Raw genomic sequence first — 25,044 nt, 5'->3', positions numbered from 1 at the left:
ATGACCAGCTTATAAAATTTCATTCAATTTGCTCAATCTTAGAAAACCCAGAAAGAGTGTTTTAGCCGGAGGGGACAAGTTGATCTCCCTGATTTAAGAAGGGAAGAAACCAGAAGCTCTGAAGGTGACTTGACCCCTGTCACGTAGCCAGCAGCGGAAGCAGCACTACAACCCCGATCTTCTGGCTCTGAGGCCCGTTTGCTTTTTCTAGTACCACTCTAATAACTGTCAGTGTGTCGGTTGCCGCCAGGGCGAGTTCAGCTGGTGGCGGGCCCCCATGTGTCAGAGTACGGCTGTGCTCCATAGAGTTTTCAGTGGCTGAGTTTTTCAGTCGTCCATCACCAGGCCATTCATCCTGGACACCTCTGGGTGGACTCGAACCTCCAACCTTTTGATCAGCAGCCAATGGTGTCAACCGTTTGGACTACCCAGGGCCTCCACGTAAAACTAACAGAGTATCTACCTAATGCTGTTTCTGAGGGAGATGCTTTGTGTCCTCTGGGATTTGATATTGACCCTGTGACTTGCTTCAGAGGGCGGCCAAATTCGATTTTTTTAAAGTCAGAGCACAGACCTTCATCATGACTAGTCTTATGCTGTCTCCTCTTACAAGGAGCCAGGCCTGTGCACTCTCTCTTCTCTCGTCTCAGATGTGGTAGTCCTAGGAATTCTTCTCCGTGTGTGTAGACAAGGAATGTGGGATTCTTACAGTTAGTGACTTGACAAGCGTGATGACTCGGTAGGCAGTGTGGCAGAGTGGTGAGAGTCTGTGATGGTGGAGCCGGGAGGCCTGGCTTCCAGCCCCACCCCCTTTACTCATCAGTTGAGTGACATTGAGCGTGTACCTTAACCTCACTGATCCCCAGTTTTATCACCTGAGGGATGAGGTTAATAATACTAATGTCCACGGTGCTGTGAGAATGAATGCGAAATCGTATCATGGGTGTTGTTATACATATGAACCAAAACCAAGCCCGCTGCCGTTGAGTCTATTCCGACTCACAGCAACCCCATAGGACAGAGCAGAACTGCTCCATAGGGTTTCCAATGACAAGGAGTGGCTGGTGGATTCGAACTGCCGACCTTTGGGTTAGCAGCTGTAGTTCTTAAGCACTGTGCCATCAGGGCTCCATATAGCGTGTGCCAACCACTAAGTACTTTAAAGGGTACTACAGGGATGGGATGGATCCCTGGTGGTACAGTGTTTAAGAGCTGGGTTGCTGACCAGTTCGAATCCACCACCCACTCCTTGGAAACCCTATGGGGCAGTTCTACTCTGTCCTGTAGGGTTGCTATGAGTTGGAATCAACTTGATGGCAACAGGTTTGGTTTTTACAGCGATGGGGGAAACTCAGTCTTTACCCTCATAAGCTGTGTTACATATGCAGCGCAATCAGAGAAGAGTAAAATCCTACGTAGGCTACAGTGGTAACTCTAGTCACTGTTGCATATAGAACATGCTAGAGGAGGTCAGAGACGAGACAGATGTTTGCTTGCTTCAGTAGACGGAAAAGGCATCTCACACTGAACAGGGTCCCCTCCCCCCCGAAGAAGAAAGACAATTGCTGTCCAGTTGACTCTGACACGTGGTGACACCTGTGTGTCTGAGCAGGACTGTGCTCCACAGGGGTTTCAATGGCTGATTTCTCCGAAGTAGATCACCAGGCCTGTCTTTTGAGGTATCTCTGGGTGGACTCGAACCTCTAACCTTTGGGTTACTAGCTGAACTATTAACTATTTGCACCACCCAGGAACTCCTAAACCTAGATCTCTTCTGGGGTTTCCGTCTCCTACTTTCCAGTTGTAGGACCTGAAGGCCGAGGAAACCTCCTTAACATCTCCCTCCTCCCGGTCCCTATATCCAGTCCATCACCAAGTTCTTGCCAGGTGGCCTGGCTTGAGGCTGTGTCATCTTTCATCGATCAGCTGTTAGCGTCCTGCTTGTTCTCCCAGGTAGTCCAGTGCTTTGTTCCTCCAACCTAATCAAGCCTTTCCTTTGAGTGGATTCCCATTTCATTCAGGATAAAGTACGGTCTTCACAGTGTAGAGAAAACTAATCCTTCTGTCTCGGGATAAAATCCGGTTCCTTCACATGGCCTATGAAGGCCCGTGTGATCTGGACTGCCCGGCTTACCTCCCGAAGCTCGCCTTGCGCCCTTTGCCCACTAGCCACCTCGGTTCCAGCCACACTGACCTTCCTTAGTTCCTCAAAGGTGTTGTTTCTTCCTGCTTCAGGGCCTTGGCATTAGCTTTTTCCGTTAGCTCTGCAGTTATTCAGCTCGCAGACTTTAGATTTTCCTCCTTGACGCCATCGCAACCCCCAGAGCAGAACACGCCTTGCTGACAGTCTGTTCTTGGAGCGCTCCGTAGGTAAGCCTTTTCATTTGCAGCTACACATTGGTGTAAGATAGTTGTATCCCCACAACCCTGCAATGGCTCGCCATCTCAATCAGAGTAAAAACCAAAGTCCTTTCAATGGCGTGGAGCCAAGGCCCGGTGTGATCTGCCTTCTCCCCACCACATCTCCTGTCTCCTATGGTTTCCCCCCTTGCTAACCCTATTTTAGCCACCCAGGTCTCCTTGCTGCTCATTGAACACGCAGACATACAAACACACTTTGGCCTCAGGGCCTTTGCACCTTCTGGTTCCTCTAATTGGATGCTGTTTTCCCTGGTGTACATACAGGTTACTCACTTTCTCACCTCTTTTAGGTCTTTGCTTAAATGTTACCTTGGTGAGGACTTCCTGTTGTTGTTGCTAGGTGCTGTTGAATTGGTTCTGACCCATAGCGACACTGTGTACAACAGAATGAAACACTGCCCGGTCCTGTGGCATCCTCACAATCGTTGCTAACGTTTGAGCCCGTTGTTGCAGCCACTGTACCAATCCATCTTGTTGAGGGTCTTCCTCTTTTTCGCTGACCTTCAACTTTACCAAGCATAATGTCCTCTCTAGGGACTGGTCCTTCCTGATAACTTGTCCAAAGTATGTGAGATGAAGTCTCACCATCCTTGCCTCTAAGGAACATTCTGGCTGCACTTCTTCCAAGACACATTTGTTCGTTCTTCTGGCAGCCTATGGTACCTTCAATATTCTTCGGCAACACCACAATTCAGAGGTGTCAATTCTTCTTAGGTCTTCGTTATTCATTGTCCAGCTTTTGCATGCATGTGACGCAGTTGAAAACACCATAGGCTGGTCCTCAGAGTGACATCTTTGCATTTTAACACTTGAAAGCGGTCTTTTGCAGCAGATTTGCCCAATGCCTTCTGTCTTAGTCATCTAACGCTGCTGTAACAGAATTAGCACAAGTGGATGGCTTTAACAAAGAGAAGTTTATTCTCTCACAGTCCAGTCAGGGTGCCGGCTCCAGGCGGAGGCTTTCTCTCTCTCGGCTCTGGAGGAAGGTCCTTGTGATGTATCAGTCTTCTTTTGGTCTGGGAGCATCTCAGCACAGGAACCTCAGGTCCAAAGGACACGCTGTGCTCTGGCATTCCTTTCTTGGTGGTATGAAGTCCCCATGTCTCTCTGCTTGCTTCTGTTTTTTATATCTCAAAAGAGATTGGTCGAAGACACTATCTAGTCTTGTAGATCTCATCAGTATAACTAACTGCCGCTAATCCACCTCATTTCATCATAGTGAGAGGATTTACAACACATAGGGAAATCGCAGAAAATGGTGGACAATCACACAAAACTGGGACTCATGGCCCAGCCAAACTGATACACACATTTTTGGAGGGAACATAATTCAATCCATGACACCTTCCTAGAGCACCCTATTTAAAATCTACCACCCTCCCAACCTCCCTGCCCCCTTGTCCTGTTATATTTTTCTCCACTGCATTTGTCGTCATCTGATATACTGTGGGAGCCCTGGTGGTGTGGTGGTTAAATGCTCGGCTGCCAACCAAAAGGTCAGCGGTTCGAACCCACCAGGCACTCTGCAGAAGAAAGATGTGGCAGTCTGCTTCTGTAAAGATTACAGCCTTGGAAACCCTGTGGGGCAGCTCTACTCTGTCCCATGGGGTCTCTGTGAATTGGCATCGGCTCACAGTGGTGGGTTTCGTGTGGTTTTTGATGGACTGTAAAAGTTACTTGTTTATTGTCATTATCCCCTCACTCTAATGCCAGTGCCATGAAGTCCGGAATTTCACCTCCGTTGTCCATTGCTGGATTTCTGGTGCCTGGCAGCACAGGCACCTAGTAGGCACTCTCTAAACATCAGTTGGAGGAATAAATGCTTGAGTGAATTTGCCTGTTTTTCTCATTAGATTGTTAGTTCATGAAGGCACGAGAGGTATCTTTTGGTTTTCGTTTTACACCCAGCCCTTGAAACATCGTCCAAAGAGCCAAAATCCAAACGCACTGCTGCTGAGTCGATTCTGACCCAGTATTATTTAAGAAGATAAATGAGTAGTGATGGACCTTGAAGGAAAAGTAGGATGTGGATTCAGTTTTAACCTAAAAACAGTGATTTAATAGGGCTCGACCTCCCTTCATGGGTGTTATTGTTGTTAGGTGACATCTAGTTGATTCCAACTCAGTGATGCTGTAGGACAGAATAAAACTGCCCCACAGGGTTTTATAGGTTGTAATCTTTACAGGTTAGCGGATCACCAGGTCTTTTTTCCCATGGAACTGCTAGGTGGGTTCGAACTGCCAACCTTTTGGTTAGTAGCTGAGTGCTTAGGTGTTATGCCACCAGGCCGTGGATAGAAACGTAGAAACATTTCATATAAGGGTGCTCTCTTCCCCTGCAGATGAGGTAGAGACAGAGCTGTGTGACAGAAAATCACTATCCTGTTATTATTCTTTAGTGACAAGATCCCATTGTCTCTTGGTCTGTTGTTTATCAAACTGCACATCAAACATTGTATACATACGGATGTTTGTTTAGAACGAGTCGTATAATGATTGGGGCCCATTAGTGATGTGGGAGGATTGTTTTTATTACAGAAAACGCAGTCCTGTATCAGAACTATAAAGAAAAGGCTCTTGACATTGACTCTGATGAAGAGTCGGAGCCCAAAGAACAGAAGTCAGATGAAAACATTGTGGTTCACCATAAGCCACTGAGGTCCACGTGGAGCCAGCTCTCTACGGTGAGTGCTTAACCTTTTTCTTTTCAATCTGGGGGAAAAAAACCCAAGTTGTGGAAATGATGCGTGGATGTGGTTTTTGTTTCTTTCTGCCAACAATTCTGTAATCCTAAGGCGGAAGAGCTTTCTTTTTAGATTGTGAAACTTTGCAAGCAGTAATGAGAACGTGAACTTTGATACTTCTGATCAGAAAAATTCAGGATTGATAAAAAAGTGTCGTGAGAAACTAATGTGCTGTGGACTATAGAAACTTCCCCTGGTATCCTTTTTGGCTTTTGTTCTTTTCATGAAGTGCGTATGTAGTGGTAACTTAACATATCCTGAACTTTATATCGTCATTATGGGGTGTGTATATATGTGTGTCTGGAGACCTGGTGGTGCAGTGGTTAAGAGCTCAACTGCTGACCAATAGCCTGCATTCTGTTACGTACATACCAATAGGTCAGCAGTTCATATCCACCATTCGCTCTGTGAAAACCTTATGGGGTAGTTCTGCTCTGTCCTACAGGGTCACTATGAGTCGGAATCTATACTGTGACAATGGGTTTGGGCTTTTTTTTTTTTTTTTTCGGTTTATATATGTGTATGTGCACACAATAGGGAAATTATCAAAATTTTTCCTTGGCAGTTTTATTTGATATAGACACTTATGTTTTCTCGAAGTTAATAATGAACAGCACTCTGTACCATTTCTATCTGTGCATCATTTATGTGTGTGCATGTCATACTTATTTTTGTGTTGATGAGAAATTTCTCCTCTCTGCATCGAGCTTTTTTATGGGGGGTGGTCATAATTTCTTTTTCTACTGGCTTAAAAAATACCACCCGGCGATGCTTACTTTACTCCGCGTGAGCCTGGGCACAGCATTCGCAGGCATCTGATACATTTGCAAGTAGAAGGGAATCCCCGCGGCTTGTCTGGCCACTGCATGAGGTGGTGGAAGCTTTGCATCAAAAGTGAGTCAGTACACCTTTGCGAGGCCTTCAGCAGCAGGGGAGCAGAACTGATTCCCTGCGAAGCCTCAACGAGCTTTGTTCAGCGTCAGGAATCCCACGTGTTTAGGGAACCATTAGCATAAGGAAGGGGGTTGTGTATGTGGGAGCTGCTGGACCAAGGTTGTGGACATGTGTGTGTGTTAACGGGGGGAGAAGACTTCTGGCCTAGGCCCTGCCTCCCCTTCTTCCACCTTGTACTGGTAATGAACATTTTGGAAACCAAGCCTTTTTTCCCCTTACCTCCCAACCCTGCAATTTTGTCCTAAGGAAATTCTATTCCTTTCCAGTGCCTCCAAGGTGGGGCTACCCTTAGTATTATGTCCTGTCATGGATTGAATTGTATCCTCCAAAAAATATGTGTCAACTTGGTTAGGCCATGATTCCCAGTATTGTGTGGTTAGCCTCCTTTTGGTGATTTTCCTATGTGTTATAAATTCTAATCTCTGCCCCTGGTTAAAGAAGGTTAGGTGGGATATAACCTTGCTCAGGTCAGATCCCTGATCCAATGTAAAGGGAGTTTCCCTGTGGTGTGGTCTGCACTACCTTTTATCTTACAAGAGATAAAAGGAAAGGGAAGCAAACAGAGAGCGGGGGACCTCATATGACCAAGAAAGCAGTGCCAGGAGCAGAGCATGTCCTTTGGACCCGGGGTTCCTGCTCAAAGAAGCTCCTAGTTAGGGGAAGATTGATGACAAGGACCTTCCTCCAGAGCCGGCAGAGAGAAAGCCTTCCCCCAAAGTTGATACCCTGAATTTGAACTTCTAGCCTACTAGACTGTGAGAAAATAAATTTCTCTTTGTTAAAGCTATCCACCTGTAGTATTTCTGTTATAGCAGCACTAGATGACTAAGACATGTTCCAAACGAAAATGGGGCAGGGCAGGTAATATGAGTAAGTGTTGCTGGTGAATGTGGGATATTAGGGAGTAGTGGGTGAACAGGCCTTACATAAATTGAGCAGCTGCCACTAAGCTCAAGGCCGGTAAATATGAGGGCTTGATGTTGTAAGAGCTTTTTGATACTTAAAAAGAGAATCCAGAAATCCAGACTTTTATGAGAAATACCTTCTTCCAAATTTTTAAAAAACATTGTGTGAGCCCAGCAAAAAAATTAGTTGTCCAGACGTGGCCCCCAGGCCCACATTGTGCATCCTCTTGTCTTTGTGGTATTTTTATGGTTTTTCCATGTGATAATGTGGTAGCTCTTATCCACAAAACAGGGGAATTTGTAGCCAGGTGTCTTAATCTAACCATCTCATGGATGTATATATCAGAGCAGATCGTTGGGAAAGCTGGCTTTGAGGCCTCTAGAGACTGTGTAGGCTCTGAATGGCCCTCGATTTCCTGTTGGTGTGGACCACTTGGTGGAGCATCTGGGAGAAGGCAGTGGTGGATTTTCTGAGTTCTGTCTCTCTGCAGCAGCTGCATTGGCCAACACAGACCTCAGTTCTGCCGTTGGCCTTGAAGGCTCATTGGCGATGTAGCCTGCAAGGTCAGTGATGCTCTGATCCCACTCAGCTTTAGCACTAAAAGTTGGGCTGCTATATCTGTGCCTCCTGGAGCTTGGCTTTCACTGAGATTAACAGATGCACCTGCGAGTTAAAGTAATAGTGCGTCTCCTTCGGTCAAGCTTCAAATACGGGCATGCGTTTTATTTGGCCAAGGGGCAACGTACCAGGGTGCCTTTGTTAACAAGATTGATATCCAGGGACTTTCTTATAATCAAATGTGAAACAATAAAATGGATTCTAACTTTAGTTCGTGTTATCTTGGAGTTGGGTGTTTCCGGGAGGCTTGTGTGTATTTATTTTATCGTATTGCTCGCCAGTAACATTCAATCCAACCAGCACGATTGGACTTTGCCACCCAGCTTTGTGCTTAGATTCCAGCCTGCACTTCCTTCGTCCCTTTTGTGCCTCTTTTTCGCCTTTAAAATGTTCACTTTAATGTTTTTTTTATTATAAAGTACTTTGAACATGCGGGCAAAATAATGTGTGTGAGTGCACGTAATGGATTTCCGTGTACCCACTATCCAGATTAAACAAATGTTTACATTCTAATGTATAGCCTGCATTCTGTTACGTACATACAGCTAAACAACCCTGTCTTCCCCAGTTCTCCACCCGCCCCCCCGACCCCAGGTGATCACCAGCCTGAGGCTCTCCTGTGTCCTTCTATGCTGGGTTCTATCCACCAAAAAGGTGCAACCAGCTCTGGCTTCTAGGGAAGTAGGTATTTCCTAAAATAATGGCCAAAAAAAAAAAAAAAAAGCTGCTCTTACCTTTCTAGAAGCCTAGCAGTTAGTAGATGTCCATGTTGCAGTTAGGTCCCTAAAGAGAGCAGTCTTCCTGAATCATCAACAGCACCAGGAGGCCTCTCCTGAGTGGGACACTTCGTTTCTCTGCCTGACCTACCACCCAAGCCCTTCTTTAGAGGGCTGCAGTGGTCAGGGTAGCTCGCAGACTTCTGCTTTTTATATATTTTTTGCATCATTCTTCCATGCTCAACTTTTGAAACATGAAATTAGTAGGGAGCCCCTATCTAATCTTGCATCAAACCCATTGCCATCGAGTCGATTCTGACTCATAGTGACCCTATAGGACAGAGTAGAACTGCCCCATAGAGTTTCTAAGGAGCGCCTGGCGGATTCGAACTGCCGACCCTTTGGTTAGCAGGCATAGCACTTAACCACTGTGCCACCAGGGTTTCCAAAAGAGAGTAAAGACAAGGGATTTTTCTGGCAACAGGTTAAGCCTGGATTCGGCACGTGCCTTGACTTTCTGCTTAGGAGGAGTGCGAGTGGGTGCCCGTGTGCATTAGTCCTGTTGATTTATATTTTTAATATCTCTTTTATCTTTGTTTCAAATACCTGCCCGGCTCCTGCAGCGATGGAACTTTTGCTGTCAGTCGAGTGTAAGGAGGCTTCAGTAGGCTCCAGGTTGTTTTGAAAGGCAGTCACTTGAAGTAATTTTTGGTTGTTACATAAGGCCTCTACGCCTCCAGTCTGTAGTGTAATCTGCCTTCAGGTGTTTGTTTATAATACATCTCCTCTGGTTTCACTGGGTGTGGAGCACTGTACAGCCACCCAGGTGACAGGTGCTTCCCCATTTACAGTGTTGGGGCTGGTTCACCTGTAGCCATGTGGTCATCTAGGAATAAGGGGGAATTTGAAGCGTGTAAGACAGATTTTTTTTTTTTAAGACAGATTTGATCGGACATAACTAGAATAATGAACGTTTAGGCTGCGCCGGCTTGTATAGTAGGATTAAAGTAAAATAATTGTGTATGCGGTTAGCAATGGCGGCTCTGCCAACAGATTCTCCCTTGGAGGCGGGTGGGGCTCTTCTAGTCAGGTCAGTCACCTGGGCGCCATAATTTCATAAGATGGTGACAGGCTTACATTTCATTCACTTGACTGTCAACGCATGTAGATCCTTTCTTAACTGGAAATACGGGGTCCCTTCAATCCAAAGGAACATAACTCGTGCTGCTCTTCAGGCCTTGGAGATGACTGATAACGCTAGAAGACATTTAAGTGGTCATGGTTCCCAGTTTTGGGTTGGTCATGTGTGGAAGGGATTTGAGGTTTTGAACTTAAAAAGTCATTTTTGAATTCTCATAAAAAGACCAGACTTAATGGTCTGAATGAGACTAGAGGGACCCTGGAGGTCATGGTCCCCAGACCCTTTGTTAGCCCAAGACTGGAACCATTCCCAAAGCCAACTCTTCAGACAGAGATTGGAGTGGACTACAAGATAGATAATGATACTGGTGAAGAGTGAGCTTCTTGGATCAAGTAGACACATGAGACTATGTGGGGAGCTCCTGTCTGGAGGCGAGATGAGCAGGCAGAGGGAGACAGGAACTGGTTGAATGGACACGGGGAATACAGGGTGGAGAGGAGGAATGTGCTGTCTCATTAGGGGGAGAGCAGCTAGGAGTACATAGCAATGTGTGTATAACTTTTTGTATGTGACACTGACTTGATTTGTAAACTTCCACTTAAAGCATAACAAATAAATAATTTTTTTAAAAAGTCATTTTTGAACTTGAAAGGTGATTCACCGAAAATGTTCTCAGAGACCGCCAGGCACAGGTGAATCGCCTAGCCTAAAACGGCATCTTGAGCGCAAAGCCACCTGTTCTTCTATCTCTGGGAAGGGCTTGTGGATTTGAAGGAAAATATTGATTGTCTTATTAGTCTGAGATAGAACATTAAGTCCTTGGGACAGTTCATACCAGGCGTGTAGCCAGCTGTATCCTGGATGCAAAGTGACCTCCAGGCTTTTCCTAAAGGCTCATTCTTTACACTCCCCTCTCTTAGTTCTTGACTGGAGTCTTTTTTGCTTTTACGCTAACTCTCCCCACCCCCTACTCCTGCCCCAAGATCATGTATGCATGCACGAAAAAGTGACCTTTGTGAAACCATTGTTTGTTTTGCTAAGTTCAGTGACAGCATCAAAGCCGCACTCACCAGCCGTACCCTGACCCCGTTTATCTGCCATGGGGTGTGTTTTTGTAATTTCTATTACCTTGACATGCCTGGTCCCTTTGAAAGGGTGAGAAATCTTCAGAGGCAGAAACTGAAGCTCACTGGCATGTTTTCCCCTTGATTCTACACCTAATATAGTCATCCTGTACTGCCCTCCTCTGCCTGCTGACGCGCGGCTTTATCGGTCATCTTAGATTATTTTGAATGTTTCTATAGTTTGCTCAAAAACTTTTTGTCAGGGACTGGTTTCTGTATTTCTATCTAAGTGTTCTTTGGGTATGCCGTGTAGCCGGAGGTGTAACCCAAGCCGTATCATTAGGACTTTGGTCTTCTATGTCCTGGGCTCAGCTTTTAAGGTATATGCAGTTCACCTTTGGGTCGCTTTCAGGAGCTTGTGTAATGAAAAAGAGAGAAGCTTGGGAAAGCAGGAATTTCATTATAAATATAATTTCCTTCAGCTGGAAACAAAACAGACGCTATGGAGTTTTAGCAGTTTAATCTGATGGGACTTATTCTTTTAGAATTTGCACTGTGTTTGTCAGGGAAGACATAGCATTTTCTGCTAAAAATCAGAGCTCCGAGCTGTCATAAACCTGATGGGCCATTCTGTTTGTGGAAATGCTGAATGCGTTCAGAGTTCATAGAAAACTTTCATTCCTTTCCCTGAAATTTTCACACTCATCTGAGTTGATTCTCCGTTCAGTGACTTGTGGCTTAAAATAGCAGTCTGTTCTGTTACATAATTTTTCATCTGTGTTTTTGCAACCCTGCAATCTCATAGAACGGTTTGTTACCTTAGATGGTGATTAATGCCTTTCACTGTATCTATCTTTTGTGTTTGAACAATAGAAAATCTATTGTGATTTTTCGTGTCTGGCTTACGTTTAGCATTGACAGTGTAAACAATTAGCCAGGGCTTCAGGCACTTACTAGCTACACTCCTAGTTGGACAGTGGGTCTCATGTCCTAGAATAGTGTGTCTTTATAAACAGAAATAGAAGTCCGGGTGCCTAGACCTGAGACCCCCAGCGGAGATCCTAATCTAGCCAAGAGGCATGGTGCTGGGGGCTGCTTCGCTGCAGCCAGGGACTGGCCTTTATATGATCTTGGATTTTCAATATAGATTATGATGTTCTCTTAACACTTTTTGAAAATTAATTTTGACTTATATAAGCAATGAATAACACGTTCTCTGTGTTATAGAAAGGAATTGGAACATTTCAGACAAGACTGAAGCCTCTTTTGATCATTCCTGTGAACTCAGCCTCTTTCCCCTTCCAATCCAGAATCCTCAGTGCAGCCAGTGCAGGATCAGATTTATTCCTTTATAACTCATGCTGTCCTTGATATGGTAACGCTCTTCTCAAAATTCACAGATATACATTTTCGGAACAAATAAATATTACATGCATTTACACAAATAATAACATGCTGTGCAGATTTCTACAACTTGTTTTTTCTCTGAACAGCATGTCTCGTAAATCATTTCATGTCGGTACATGCTGACCTACAGCATTCTTTCTAATTGCTGCAATATTCCGTAGGGTGGGTATGCACTTAGCTGTTTTTCTGGAATATTCCATAGGAAGGGTATGCATTTAGCCATCTTTCTGGAATATTCCATAGGAAGGGTATGTGTTTAGCCATCTTTTGTTCGGGGGGCTATATATGATTTGAGAACCTAATAAATGTTATGTGCCATCAACCTCCCCCTCAAGAAAAATACACACATACGGACTTGTAAATATCTGCATTTACATTTTGTTTTCCCAGTTTCAGTTTTAGGGTTTTTTTTCCCTTGACTTTGTCTCCAAATACTGGGATGATCTCGCTGTAGCTCTCTTATGTATTGATTAGTTTCCATATTGTTCGGATGGCCTTTAAAAGTTTTTTTTTTTTCCCCTGCATTATAGCAATGTTACCACTATATGTAACTCCTTCTGAAAAATAGAGGTAGCTTGAGAAAAAACGACTCTGGTTGGCTCTGAGTAATTAAAGGGCACCTGAGTTGGAGATGTGCCACTATTTGTGTTGCGGAGTCTCCAGAGAGAGCAATGAGATGTGAAATTGTGGGTGTGTGAGCGCCATGCACTCTAGAGGAGGCGGAGATCAGAAGAGACAGATGCTTCCAGAAAGTAGGAGTTGAGGAGCACAGGGTTAATTCTGGTTCTCATAACTGCAGAAGGAGACGTTTCAACCAGAAGCCTGGAGCCGGGACCCAGACAAAGGAGGTCTTATTATTTTGTTGAGTAGAGAATCGATGAGAGACATTGATGAGTGATTCCTCTATTCATCAAGCTTTGTGGAAGGCCTGCTCTACCCCAGGTCCTCTGCTAGGCACTGGAGTTCCAGCAAAAAGACTCCACTTGCTTTCACGTCTTGACAGATGCCCTGAATGGCGACACAGACATCAAGTATTCCCATAGGTAAATGCAAAGTCACAATGGTGGCCCTGCCGTGAAGGACGTGGTCTTTAGCCCAAGAACAAGGGGATGTCATTGAAGAGTTTTGAGCAGGGAAATGGCAGGATCAGATTTATTCCCTTAAAAGAGCACTGGCTGCATTGAGGATTCTGGATTGGAAGGAAATCTGTTTAGGCGGAATCGCTGTGTTTCAAGGGACAGAATCATTACACCCTGAAACACTTCCTTCACACAGCCCCCGGGACACTGCAGCCCCTGATTTTCTCCTCCCCATGCTGGTCGTCCCCTTCCTGATCTTCTCTGTGGGTTCTTTCTCATTCCTCCCATCTCTAAAGGTCCGGAGGTCTCCTGGGTGCCGTCCTTGGGCCTTTTATCTTCACTCACTTGATGGTCTCATCCAATCTCATGGCTTTAAGTACATCATGTATTTGGTAACTTGCAAATTTCTTTCTCTAGACTGGACCTTTCCATGCATTTCAGACAAGGCTGTCCAGCTGTTTATCTGATAATCTAATCAGCGTCTCAAAGTCAACATGTCCCTTGGCTTCTCAAAGTTAACATGTCCAAAAGTTTATTTCTGATCGCTCCCTTCTCCCCCACCTAAACCTGCTTTCCCCACAATGTTCTTTTTCTCAGCAAATAACCATACCACTTTTTCAGTTACTGAGTTAAAAACTGTGAAGCCCCTCCTGACTTCTCTCTTTCTTATAACCCACTTCTAATTTGGCACAAAGCCTGTTGCTTTATCCTCAGAAGAGATTTACTCTGGCCGCTGCGTGGAGGGCAATCTCCACGGCGTCCTCTCAGCTCCCTGCCGCAATCTGTGCCCCTTTAGTCTCATCTCCACTTAGGAGCTAGGGCGTCATGTTAAAACTTTGCTATTGTTTCTCTGTTCTGAACCCCAAAGTGGCTTCTGGCCTCCACTCAGAATACAGGCAAAGCCGGCGAGGCTGTGTGATCAGGCCCCTGGCTGCCTTTCTGAGTTCATCTCCCGCTCTTCTCTGCTTTGCCCCTAGTGCTCAGCTACACTGTTGTTTCCTGAGGCACAAGTTGTGCTTCTGCCTCAGGGCCTTTGCATTTGCCGTCCACTCAGCCTGCAGTAGCTCCGCTTCCTAATAGCCACATGCCTTTCTCCCTCCCTTCTCCCTACAGCCGCCGTGGACTTTCCTTATCTCCTCCATGGCTCTCAGACCTCTAGCGTACTGTGTGGTTTACTGTTTGTCAGTTGTCCGTCTACCTTCCCGGGAATAAAAGCTCCATGAAGGCAGGAATTCGTGTCCATTTTGTTCCCTGGAGCCCTGGTGGCACAGTGGTTAAGGGTTCGGCTGCTAATTGAAAGGTCAGTAGTTTGAATCCACCAGCTGCTCCTTGGAAGCCCTATGGGGCAGTTCTACTGTGTCCTATAGGGTCACTGCGAGTTGGAATTGACTCAACAGCAATGGGTTTCGTTGATTCTGGTACATCCCTAACAGGTGAAACGATGCCTGACTTACACAGGCATGTGGTAAACGTTTGGTGAATTTATGAATGAATGAATGAATGTGAAAGCCCTAGTTCCCACCAGGAATCACAACAGAAAGTTACTCAGCAGTCCAAGCAGGCAGGAAGTGTCCTAGTTAGGGGCAATTTGGAGGCTCTTTAATAATTTTATTTTAAAAGAAAAAGATGTTTGATGGTTGTTGGGATATATCTTGGATTCAATAAATGCCTTTGATACGTCAGGGAGCTTGGTGTCTTCTTCGTTTAGCACTGTCAGCCCATGGGAGGTATTTGCATACTATGAGGTCAAAGTAAATTATAGCCTCATTCTCAACTAGATATTTCTTCTGGGAAGGTGGAAGAGATGCACTCAAGAGCAGTACAACTGTAGGAATTCAGAGTAGTGAGGTCCAAGGACAGAAGGCTCAGTTACTTCAAGGAGTTCTGAGTAACTGTGGGGAGATGCTGTGCAACAAAGAACATGACGTTTCAGAATTCATCCATCATATTCGTCTAGAGCGTACCGTAGCCTTTGTTGTGGCCTCCACCTGCAGTCTAGAAGGGATAGCTTCTCAGGGCCACCTCCACCCAGTGGCCGGTCTCCATGATGACTGGAGAATATCATTGCCATCAAAATTATGACTGAATCTTTGAATGTGGGATGTGTCTTTAAAAATTTGTTACTGAGTTTTGTTGGTTTATCCAGAGTACTTATAGCCTGTTGATGTGCTAGGTATTTAGTCTGTATTCTGACGTCTAGAAGATTATTGGAGCATTTATTATCAGTATTTCTTCTATGTGATGAGATAAAGGCTGTAAAGTTAATGGACAGCATCTGCAGAAGGAAATACTGTTGCCGGTGATAGAAAATTGTGGATTATCTTCCCCTTTGGTGTCAGAGATAAGCTCTTCTACTTCCCCAACTTCGAAACACAGAAATGGAGCCCTTTCCACCTTGTGCGGTAGGAAATCTCGCTACTGGTAAACCAAAAAACCCATTGCCATTGAGTTGATTCCGACTCAGAGAGAGTGACCCTGTAGGACAGAGTAGAACTGCCCCAGAGGGTTTCCAGGGAGCAGCTGGTGGATCTGAACTGCTGACCTTTTGGTCAGCAGCTGTGCTCTTAACCACTGAGCCATCAGGGGTCCCTGGTACTGGTCCAAAAAAACCCAAGCCCATTGCCATCAAGTCGATTCCAATGCTACTGGAGTGGAGTGCAATGCAGTAGGTTGTTGTCTGTGCAGCTGAGCCACAGGGAGCCCTTGCATCCATATGGGTTCAAGGTCTCAATATGAGAAGGCGGGGCAATGCCTGAGTCGCAAGATAGCCATAGTTCTGGGACCTGCCGTGGGTCTCACGATATCCGTGTGTTTACATGTGGTTAAATTATTGACCGGGTGTTTGCAGAGGACTCATTGTGTGCCAGGGCTTATACTGGGCTCCCTCACGCACAGCTTAGGTAGCAGCACCATGAGGGAGAAGGACTGCTGTTTCATTTTATAGTAGAAGCAGCTGAGACTGATGTTAAAGGCGGTTGGTTACTCTCCTGCGTTTTAGTTGGTGTCTGCAGATTACCTAGCACAGAGCCTCTCAGTTTCCTCATGTGCTGGACGGGGGCGCCTGGGGCTCTGGAAGAGCAGGAATCCCATTTGCCGCTGCTACTTGGCCAGCGGTGTGCCTCAGCGACGCTGCCTGTTGGCTGCTTTCCCTCTGTCTCGTGAATTGGCTTCTTTTCCCCTTTTACGATGCCTGAAAGCTCCTGCAGACTCAGAGTTACTTAGACTTGGGATTACCTACCATGGCCTGGCTCCACTTCATGTTATCCTTTCAGCTTTCATATATAACTAACCCATCACCTTTGAGGTGATTCCCACTTCTGGTGACCCTGTAGGACAGGGTCGAACTGCCTCATAGGGTTTTCTTGGCTGTAAATCTTTATAGAATCAGACTGCCAAATCTTTCTGCCTTGGAGCAGCTGGTGGGATTGAACCATCAAAGTTTTGGTGAGCAGCCAGGCGCTTAACCACTGCTCCACCAGAGCTCCTCTGTATATAACTACCCAGTTGAATTTCTTGAGGGAGAGAAAATCTTACTGGCTCAGCTACTTTTCCCCCATTTAATAGGTCACTTAAACATTTATTGCCATTTGGCTAGGTGCCTAAGTCACTCTATTTCATTCAACTTTGACCTCCGTGTTGTATTATGGTACAAAACATGGCTGCTTTGGGCTGCTGTTTTCGCTGAAGCTGTGAGCAGAACAGCCTTTTTGTAGGGGTCCGTGGGGTATTAGAAGGCCTGACAGACATACCTAGTGTAAATTTATATATAGTGCAGCTGACACTGGAACCTTGGTCTGTATCAGTGGCTTGACATAATGAGAAATACATTTTACCTTGTGGCCTGATCTGTATGTTCTTATGTATGTAACTCAAGTTACCTTGTTCCTTGCAGTCCACTAGGGTACTTTCTATTTTTTCCTTTCCGTTCTGTTATGTTTAAATTGATGCCGTTCAGAGATCCATGGACTTTATTTTGTCATTCACTAAGAGGTTGTAGGGAAACCATGGTGGCGTAGTGGTTCAGAGCTACGGCTGGTAACCAAAAGGTCGGCAGTTTGAATCTACCAGGTGCTCCTTGGAAACCATATGGGGCTGTCCTATAGGGCCGCTATGAGTTGCAGTCAACTCAGTGGCAACGGGTTTGGTTTTGGTTTTGGTTTTTAGAGGTTGTAACTCATTGTTGGAAAATGCTGATGTCTGGCTCCCAAATTAATTTGTATTTCACAGCATCATAGTGGAAAGGCAAAGAAAACAGGTCTAAAACCCAGCTCTGTGCTCCAGGAACTTGTGACCTAGTTCAGAAGACAATGTAAAGAAAATGCATTGGTGATGTTTTTCAAGGAATATAGGTCATAATGCCAAACGAGCAACATCAGTAGAAGTCACATATAGCTGCTGTCACATAGGCTTTAGCTCACAGCAGCAGAACAAAGCCTCGTCCCATCTTGTGTCGTCTTCATGATCGTTGCTGTGCTCGAGTCCGTTGTTGCGGCCGCCGTGTATCTTGAGTGCCTTCCGGCCTAAGGGGTTCATCTTCCAGCACTGTATCGGACAGTGTTCTGTTGTGATCCACAGAGTTTTCATTGGCTAATTTTGTGAGTAGATTAACAGGTCTTTGTTCCTATTCTATCTTAGCCTGGCAGCGCTGCAGAAGCCTGTCCCCCATGAGTGACCCTGCTGGTATCTGAAACACTGGTGGCATAGCTTCCGGCATTATCACAACATGCACTCACCATGGTGCGACAACCAACAGATACCGTAGAGAACAGTACAAGTCAGTACAGAGCACAAGTCCTTTCTCCAGAGGATGTGGCTTACACTAGACGGGCCAGCTGGGCCAAGGAGTAGAAAGGAAAAGCAATACAAGTAGAAACGCCTCGAACAAAGGTAGAGAACGCTGTTGCAATGAGGATACGTGGAGGGAGAAAGATGGGAATTCTGTGCATATGTCTCAGCTCTCTGTATAAGATGACCCCTGTCCCAGGGAACCATTGTGTGCTTTCGTACATCTAATGTAAAACATCAGTTTATTACCCATTTTTCTGAGACGGGCTTTGCTAATTTTAGGTTTTTATTGCAAACCTAAGAAATCTACTCCAACGTCAGTGTTAGTCTGAGTAACTTAATGTCTTGGAGTGTTGTCATTCTCATCCATCTGCCACTTTACAAAAATAACAAACATAAATGAAACAGCAACTAAGATGTTGGCACCAGTTTAGAAACAGGTGTTCTCTTCTGTACCAGAAGCAGCTCAGACTGGTTCTGCCTCTGTCAACCCATTCTTGATTCATCCCTTCACAATGTGTAAATGACATCTGTCTTAGTCTGGGTTCTTTAGAAAAGTAAAACCAGCAAAGTGTATAAATATATACAGAGAAAAAAAAAAACAGAGGGAGAGATTTATATCAAGGAAATGGCTCATGCGGTTGTAGAGGCTGGAAAGTCCCAAGTCGGTGGGTCAGGTTGGAGGCTTCTCCTGGTTCACATAGCTGCAGCGTCTGTCAAATTCAAGATCAGCAGGTCAAAGAGCAGGGTTCTGGCTCATAGGCCGCGAAGACTGATGAATCCCAGGATTGGCAGGCAAGATGGCAGAAAAGCTGCTAACTCAAGTCCCAAGAACAGGAAATCAGACAGACAGGAGCCAGCTGCAGGATCCAGAGCCGGCAGAAGCCCATGAGCCTTGACAGAAAATCCACCTGTATCGGATGCAGGCCACATGCCTAAGGGCACTGCCTTTCAACTGATTGGCTACTCACAGCAGATCCCATCATGGAAGTGATCGCATTATAGCAAATTTCATCGTGGAGGTGATCACATGGTTATAGGACTGCCAGACTGTGTTGTAACTGCCAAACCACTGAGAATCATGGCCCAGCCAGGTTGACACGCAGTCTTAACTGTCACAGCAGCATCTAAATCACGCTGACTTTAGCCCAGCCTTCCTCCTCTGTCTCTCACACTTCAGATCTGCCTGTCTTCACTCGTCTTCAGCACTTCTTCCTAAGCCGTAGCCAGGGGGTAGACCTGACTAAATTCTTTTTTTCCTCTTACCGCCCTTTGCCTTAGCTACTCTACTTCTTTTACCTACTGGTCGTTGCCTCGTTTCTCCGGCTTTCCTTTGGGGTAACAACAAAAATGTGCAGATATTACTGGTATCCTCAGACAATTCTGTCTACCCTACTTGCTTTATTTCTCTTTTTCGTGAGGGGGAGCTTGAAACATATTTTGGGTTTTGTTACTGAAAATGCTGCTTTAATCACAAAGCTAAGACGTGCTTATTACAGAGCAACCAAAAAGCACTGACAGGTAAAAGGAAGAAAATAAAGATTAGCTGAGCTCTCATGGCCTCTGCATGCCCAATCGCTACTGACGTTTGAGTCTGTGGCTTTCCAGGCCGTCTTAAAATGTGCGTATGTAGAGGTTTCCTTTTAAGCAAAAATTCAGTAGTATAGCATACCTTTTGTTACATGTTTTTCCCCTCTTAAAAGTATTGCTAATACCTTTTCGTGTCATTACACCTGCTGTTTTGCAACCCATGTTTTTTTTCTCTTTGTGATGTGAATGACTTTCCACCTCATTGAGCTTTCTCCCACAACAACCTTTTTTCAGGTCCACGTAGTATTTCATCAGACCAATGGATGTTAGGTTCTTTTAACCAACTCCCTAGTCATTAATTTTTTTCTATTTTTTCAGTTTGAAATTCAAAACTCAAATCGATTTATTTAAGTTCCTCACAGCAGTTTTTTAGACTTACAGAAGTAATAGACATCCATTCTCCTTATTAAAAAACATAGGGGTTAAGACTAAAGTCTGCTTTGACCTTCCCACCATCCCCAACTCCCTCGGCTGCTAACTACTGTTACTTGTCTAGTCTCCTCCTCCATGTTGTGTTTATTGTTTATTGATTTTGAACATTTTATTGTGGCTTAGGTGAAAGGTTACAGAGCTAATTCGTTTCCCAACCAACAGTTTATACACAGCTTGCTGTGTCACAGCACAGTGACATTGGTTGCGGACCCCTGAATGTGTCAGCACTCTCCCCCCCTCTCCCTGGGCTTCCATGTCTATTCTCCCGGCTTTCTGCCCCTACCGTTGGTTTTGGGCACATGCTGCCTTATAGGTCTCACATGTTTGATTGTTCTGAGATGTGCGCTCCTCGCTGGTGTTATTATTCATTTTATAGGCCCACGGCACTGGGTTTATGGATTGTATGGCTGCTTTTTTTTTTTTTTTATGGCTGCAATGCCATCTCTCGAAGTGATTTCAGCTCCAAGCTTGAAGGGTGTCTAAGTCCTCAGTATTTTATTATCTAGCTTCTTAAAACTCTTAATCTTTTATTAAATAATTTTATAGGATGGCCCTTTCCCCTTAAAATCGGTTTCACTTTCAGCCTTTCTATTTGTGTGCCATTAGCTTTTTATGTATTTTCTAAGCTCACTTTTCCCCTTCATTGCTGATAGATAGTAAGTACTGCTTTTCTTACTCATCGGGAAGACAGGGAATGAATGAACTTGGGCCCAGGCTCCACAGCCCGAGGGGAATGCAGGCGCCTGAAAGCCACAAGTGAAAGGGAGGGATTTGTTTGGTGGAGAAACGTCAGGACCTATCAGTGCCTTCAGTTACCAGGGAACCCACCTGACGGCTTGGCTTTCACCAATGAGAGGGGCGGTTTCTGGGGCGCCCAAGGGGACAGTAGCTGCAGGCCACAACTCCCCAAATTCAGAGGTTTGAGCAGATGGTATGCCACGGTGGTTAAGAGCTCTGGCTTTGGGTGCGAGGGGGCCTGGGCTCATATTCCAGCTGTGCCTTGTATTAGGGCTGATTACCTAACTTTGGGGTGTCTCCATGGTTTATTTCTAAAATGGTGTTAGTAATACCTTCTTCACAGGTTGTTATAAGGTTTAGATGCATGGAAAGACCTTCGCTCAGAGCCTGGTATGCAGTAAGCATCTAGCACAATGATTCCAAAAAACCCAAACCCGTTGCTGTCGAATCGATTCCGAATCACAGTGAGTGACCCTGTAGGCAGGGTAGAGCTGCCCCATAGGGTGTCCAAGGAGGGGCTGGTGGATTTCAACTGCTGACCTTTTGGTTAGCAGCTGAGCTCTTAACCACTGTACCACAATGATAGTTTGAGAAATAAATTAGGGACCAGCTAGAAGCACCTGGAATCAGGAATTGGCTAGACGTGGGAGTCCCCGAGCGGTGGAAACAGTTAATGCACTCGGCGCTAATCAAAAAGTTGGTAGTTTGAGTCTACCCACGGGTGCCTTGGAAGAAAGGTCTAGTGGCCTGTTCTCAAAAATCAGCCATTGAAAACCCTATGGAGCACAGTTCTACTCTGACACATGTTACTCGATGCATTTTTTAAATTAAGTACATGGTTTTATTAAACAGGCCGTTGTCTTCTACCTTTTCTCTTTAAAACAAGAACTGTTCTATTTATTTAGCCACCACTCCCTAAAAGGATGGCACTCTTGCCATCTTGACCTCATTGATCTGGTCTTTGGTGATTCAAATCTCTGGTCCTTTGAGTGTGATGTTGTGGGCAGCTCATAGGTTACTACAGTGGTGTCTCAGAACAAAGAGGATTTTTCATTTTAGGGGCTTCAAGCATATTCTCAAAGAGCCTGCTGTTCCCGTGTTGTTTACAGTGGAAAAACTCTAGGTCATTTGTAATTCAGGGGCTCCTCAGGTGATGTTCCAAACCCATTGCCATCTAGTCTATTCTAACTCATAGTGACCTCATAGGACTGAGTAGAACTGCCCCATAGAGTTTCCAAGGAACGCCTGGTGGATTTGCACTGCCAACCTTTTGGTTAGCAGCCGTAGCTTTTAACCAGGATGCGACCAGGGTTTCCTGGGTTATGTTAGGTCTGTGGAAAGGACCTGGGAATGATTATGTCACAAGGTATAATTTTAATCTGCAATTCATTCCTTTCCTACTTGTGAGAATGGAAGTCCATGAGTAGTGAATCACCCATGGGCATCAATAACCTGCTTGTTTGCAGAGACTGGGCAAACTCTGACAAGTATAAAGGTCTTAGCTCAAATGGGTATCCAGGGTAACTCCGTGCTTTACAAAGCCAGAGTGCTCCAGGACTTTAAATATCTAATGTAATTTTTGGAGCCCTGGTAGCACAGCAGTTAAGAGCTTGGCTACTGTCTTAGTTACACAGTGCTGCTATAACAGAAATAGCACATGTGGATGGCTTCAACAAACAAGTTTATTCTCTCATATTCTAGTAGGATAGAAGTTCGAATTCAGGTCTTCACCTCCAGGGGAAGCTTTCTCTCTCTTTTGGCTCTGGGGGAAGGTCCTTGTCATCAATCTACCCCTGGACTAGGAGCTTCTCAGCACAGGGACCCCGGGTCCAAAGAATGCACTATTCTGGCTCTTGTTTCTTGGTGGTATGAGGTGCCCCGTCTCTCTGCTTGCTTCTCTCTTTTATATCTCAAAAGAGATTGGCTTAAGGCACAACCTAATCTTGTAGATTGAGTCTTGCCTCAGTAACAAAAAAAAAAAACTGCCTCTAATTCTGCCTCATTAACATCACAGAGGTTGGATTTACAACACATAGGAAAATCACTTCAGATGACAAAATGGTGAACAGTCACACAACACTGGGAATCATGGCCTAGCCAAGTTGACACATTTTTTGGGGGGACACAGTTCAGTCCATAACAGCTGCTAACCAAAAGATCAGCAGTTCGAATCCACCAGCTGCTCCTTGGAAGCCCTGTGAGGCGGTTCTCCTCTGTCCTAGAGGGTCGCTATGAGTTGGAATTGACTGGCTTTTGAGCCTTTTTGGTCAGTCTTTTGAGGCCCTCCCGTTCTGTTTTCCCTGACTGGTGGAGAGAAGTAGAAGGGATGCCTGTTAACTAGGGACAACATCACATCGTGGAGGCCCGAGAACATATTTCTGCTCTACCTCATTTAAGGTGTTGATCTGCTCTGCCAGGAGAATGGCGCTTTATATCTTGGTTCTCTCCACAGGTATAGGAACGACTCTCTCCTGCTAGATAGCTTCTGTCTAAATGGCAGTATTGGCAATATTGAGACTTCCACCATCCAACTCTCAGTGTGTTGTACTGTGGTGACTTGTGTGTTGCTGTAATGCTGGAATCCATGCCACCGGTATTTCAAATACCAGCAGGGTCACCCATGGTGGGCAGGTTTAGGCGGAGCTTCTAGTCTGAGACAGACTGGGAAGGAAGGCCTGGCAGTCTATTCCTGAAAGTTATTGTTGTTCTTAGATGCCGTTGAGTCCGTTCCAAACATAGCGACCTTATATGCAGCAGAACGAAACACAATTCAATGGCGTCAGTTCTTCTTCAGTCTTCCTTATTTATCGTCCAGCTTCCACATGCATATGATGCAACTGAAAATACCATGGCTTGGGTCAGGTGCACCTTAATGCTCAGAGTGACTTTTTTGCTTTTCAACACTTTAAAGAGGTGTTTTGAAGCAGATTTGCCCAATGCAGTACGTTGTTTGCTTCTTGACTGCTGCTTTCATGGGCTTTGACTGTGGCTCCAAGTAGAATGAAATCCTTGACAACCTCCATCTCCTCTCCGTTTATCATAATGTTACTTATTGGTCAGTTGTGAGGATTTTTGTTTTCTTTATGTTGAGGTTCAATCCATACTAAAGGCTGTAGTCTTTGATTTTCATCAGTAAGCGCTTCAAGTCCTCTTCATTTTCAGCAAGCAAAGTTGTGTCATCTGCATATCACAGGTTGTTAACGAGTCTTCCTCCAATCTTGATGCCACATTCTTCTACACATAGTTCAGCTTTTTGCATTATTTGCTCACCTTACAAATTGAATAAGTGTGGTGAAAGGATACAACCCTGACGCACACCTCTCCTGACTTTAAACCACACAGTGTCCTCTTGTTCTGCTCTAATGACTGCCTCTTGGTCTATGTACAGGTTCCACAAGAGCACAATTAAGTGTTGTGGAATTCCCATTCTCTGCAGTGTTATCCATTATTTGTTATGATCCGCACAGTCTATTCTGTCCCATAGAGTTGCTATGAGTCAGAACCAACTCGACGGCAGCAGTTTTTCTGGTTGATGACAGAAAGAAATGAAAAAATCAGAAGAGATGTTTAAAGGAGCGTTGTTCTGGCTGGCTGTGTGTTCTGTTTGTCATCGGCCAGAGCTAACAATATGAAATATATATTTTAAAAATAAAAAGTGAATTATCTCATTTTTGGTAGCAAAATAGGAGGCGTAGATTTTAGAAGCTGATATATTATTTTAGCTTTTCCAAGAATGGAAACAAGGGGAACACTTGCAGAAATGTGTTAAACGTGGTAACGCTTTAAATTCTTTTTAGCAAAACTGAGCAAACTGCAAAAAGTCTGTCGATTTTAAAACCATGTATATGAGCGTATGCTTTAGACACACAGGAAGCAATAAGCTTGTTCATGCAAAACAAAAACTGACGTCTTTAAGTGATTTTTATTTAAGTTTACTGACAAGGTCACTGTTTTTGAATTGGAAAATTTCCGGAGGTGCTTACTGTAAAAGGAGTGCCTGGGTGGGGGAAACAGTTAATGCTCTTCGCTCCTATCTGAAAGTTCGGCAGTTTGAGTCTATCTAGAGGCACCTTGGAAGAAAGGCCTGGTGATCTACTTCCAACAAATCAGCAGCCACTGAAAACCCTACAGAGCCTAGTGGGGTCGCCACGAGCTGGAATTGACTCAACGGTAACTGGTTTTTTTTTTTACTATTAAAAACCCCACATACATTCTTTCTCCTTCCCTCCCTTCCTCTCTCCTTTCTTTCCTTCCTTCCTTCATTTCTGCTTGATATTTTGTTCCTGTGTTCTTATTCTTCCTTAATTTTCTTGTCTCTGCCTTCTCCCGTCTTTCTCTTTTCAGGTCCCTTTCTCTACCTCTTTCTCCGGTTTCATCTGTCCACACTGCCACATCTCTGAAACCATCTTGCCTGCTTATTGTCTTCCATCCCCAGGCACCTGGCTCTCA

The 25,044-nt window shown here is 44.9% G+C and overlaps 1 protein-coding gene across 1 annotated transcript in view; it reads left to right on the top strand.

Moving 5' to 3' along the window:
- ARHGEF26 (Rho guanine nucleotide exchange factor 26) overlaps positions 1 to 25,044 on the top strand; it is a 137,550-nt gene that overhangs the window by 4,153 nt on the left and 108,353 nt on the right. Inside the window, exon 3 of the mRNA XM_049867787.1 lies at positions 4,960 to 5,105. Coding sequence (XP_049723744.1) covers positions 4,960 to 5,105 — 146 coding nt within the window. The remainder of the gene's footprint in view (positions 1 to 4,959; positions 5,106 to 25,044) is intronic.

The sequence above is a fragment of the Elephas maximus genome, chromosome 23, assembly GCF_024166365.1.
Source record: "Elephas maximus indicus isolate mEleMax1 chromosome 23, mEleMax1 primary haplotype, whole genome shotgun sequence".
In the NCBI taxonomy this organism is placed as follows: domain Eukaryota; kingdom Metazoa; phylum Chordata; class Mammalia; order Proboscidea; family Elephantidae; genus Elephas; species Elephas maximus.
Note: the sequence above shows the minus strand (reverse complement) of the source record. Positions and strands in the feature narration are given on the sequence as shown.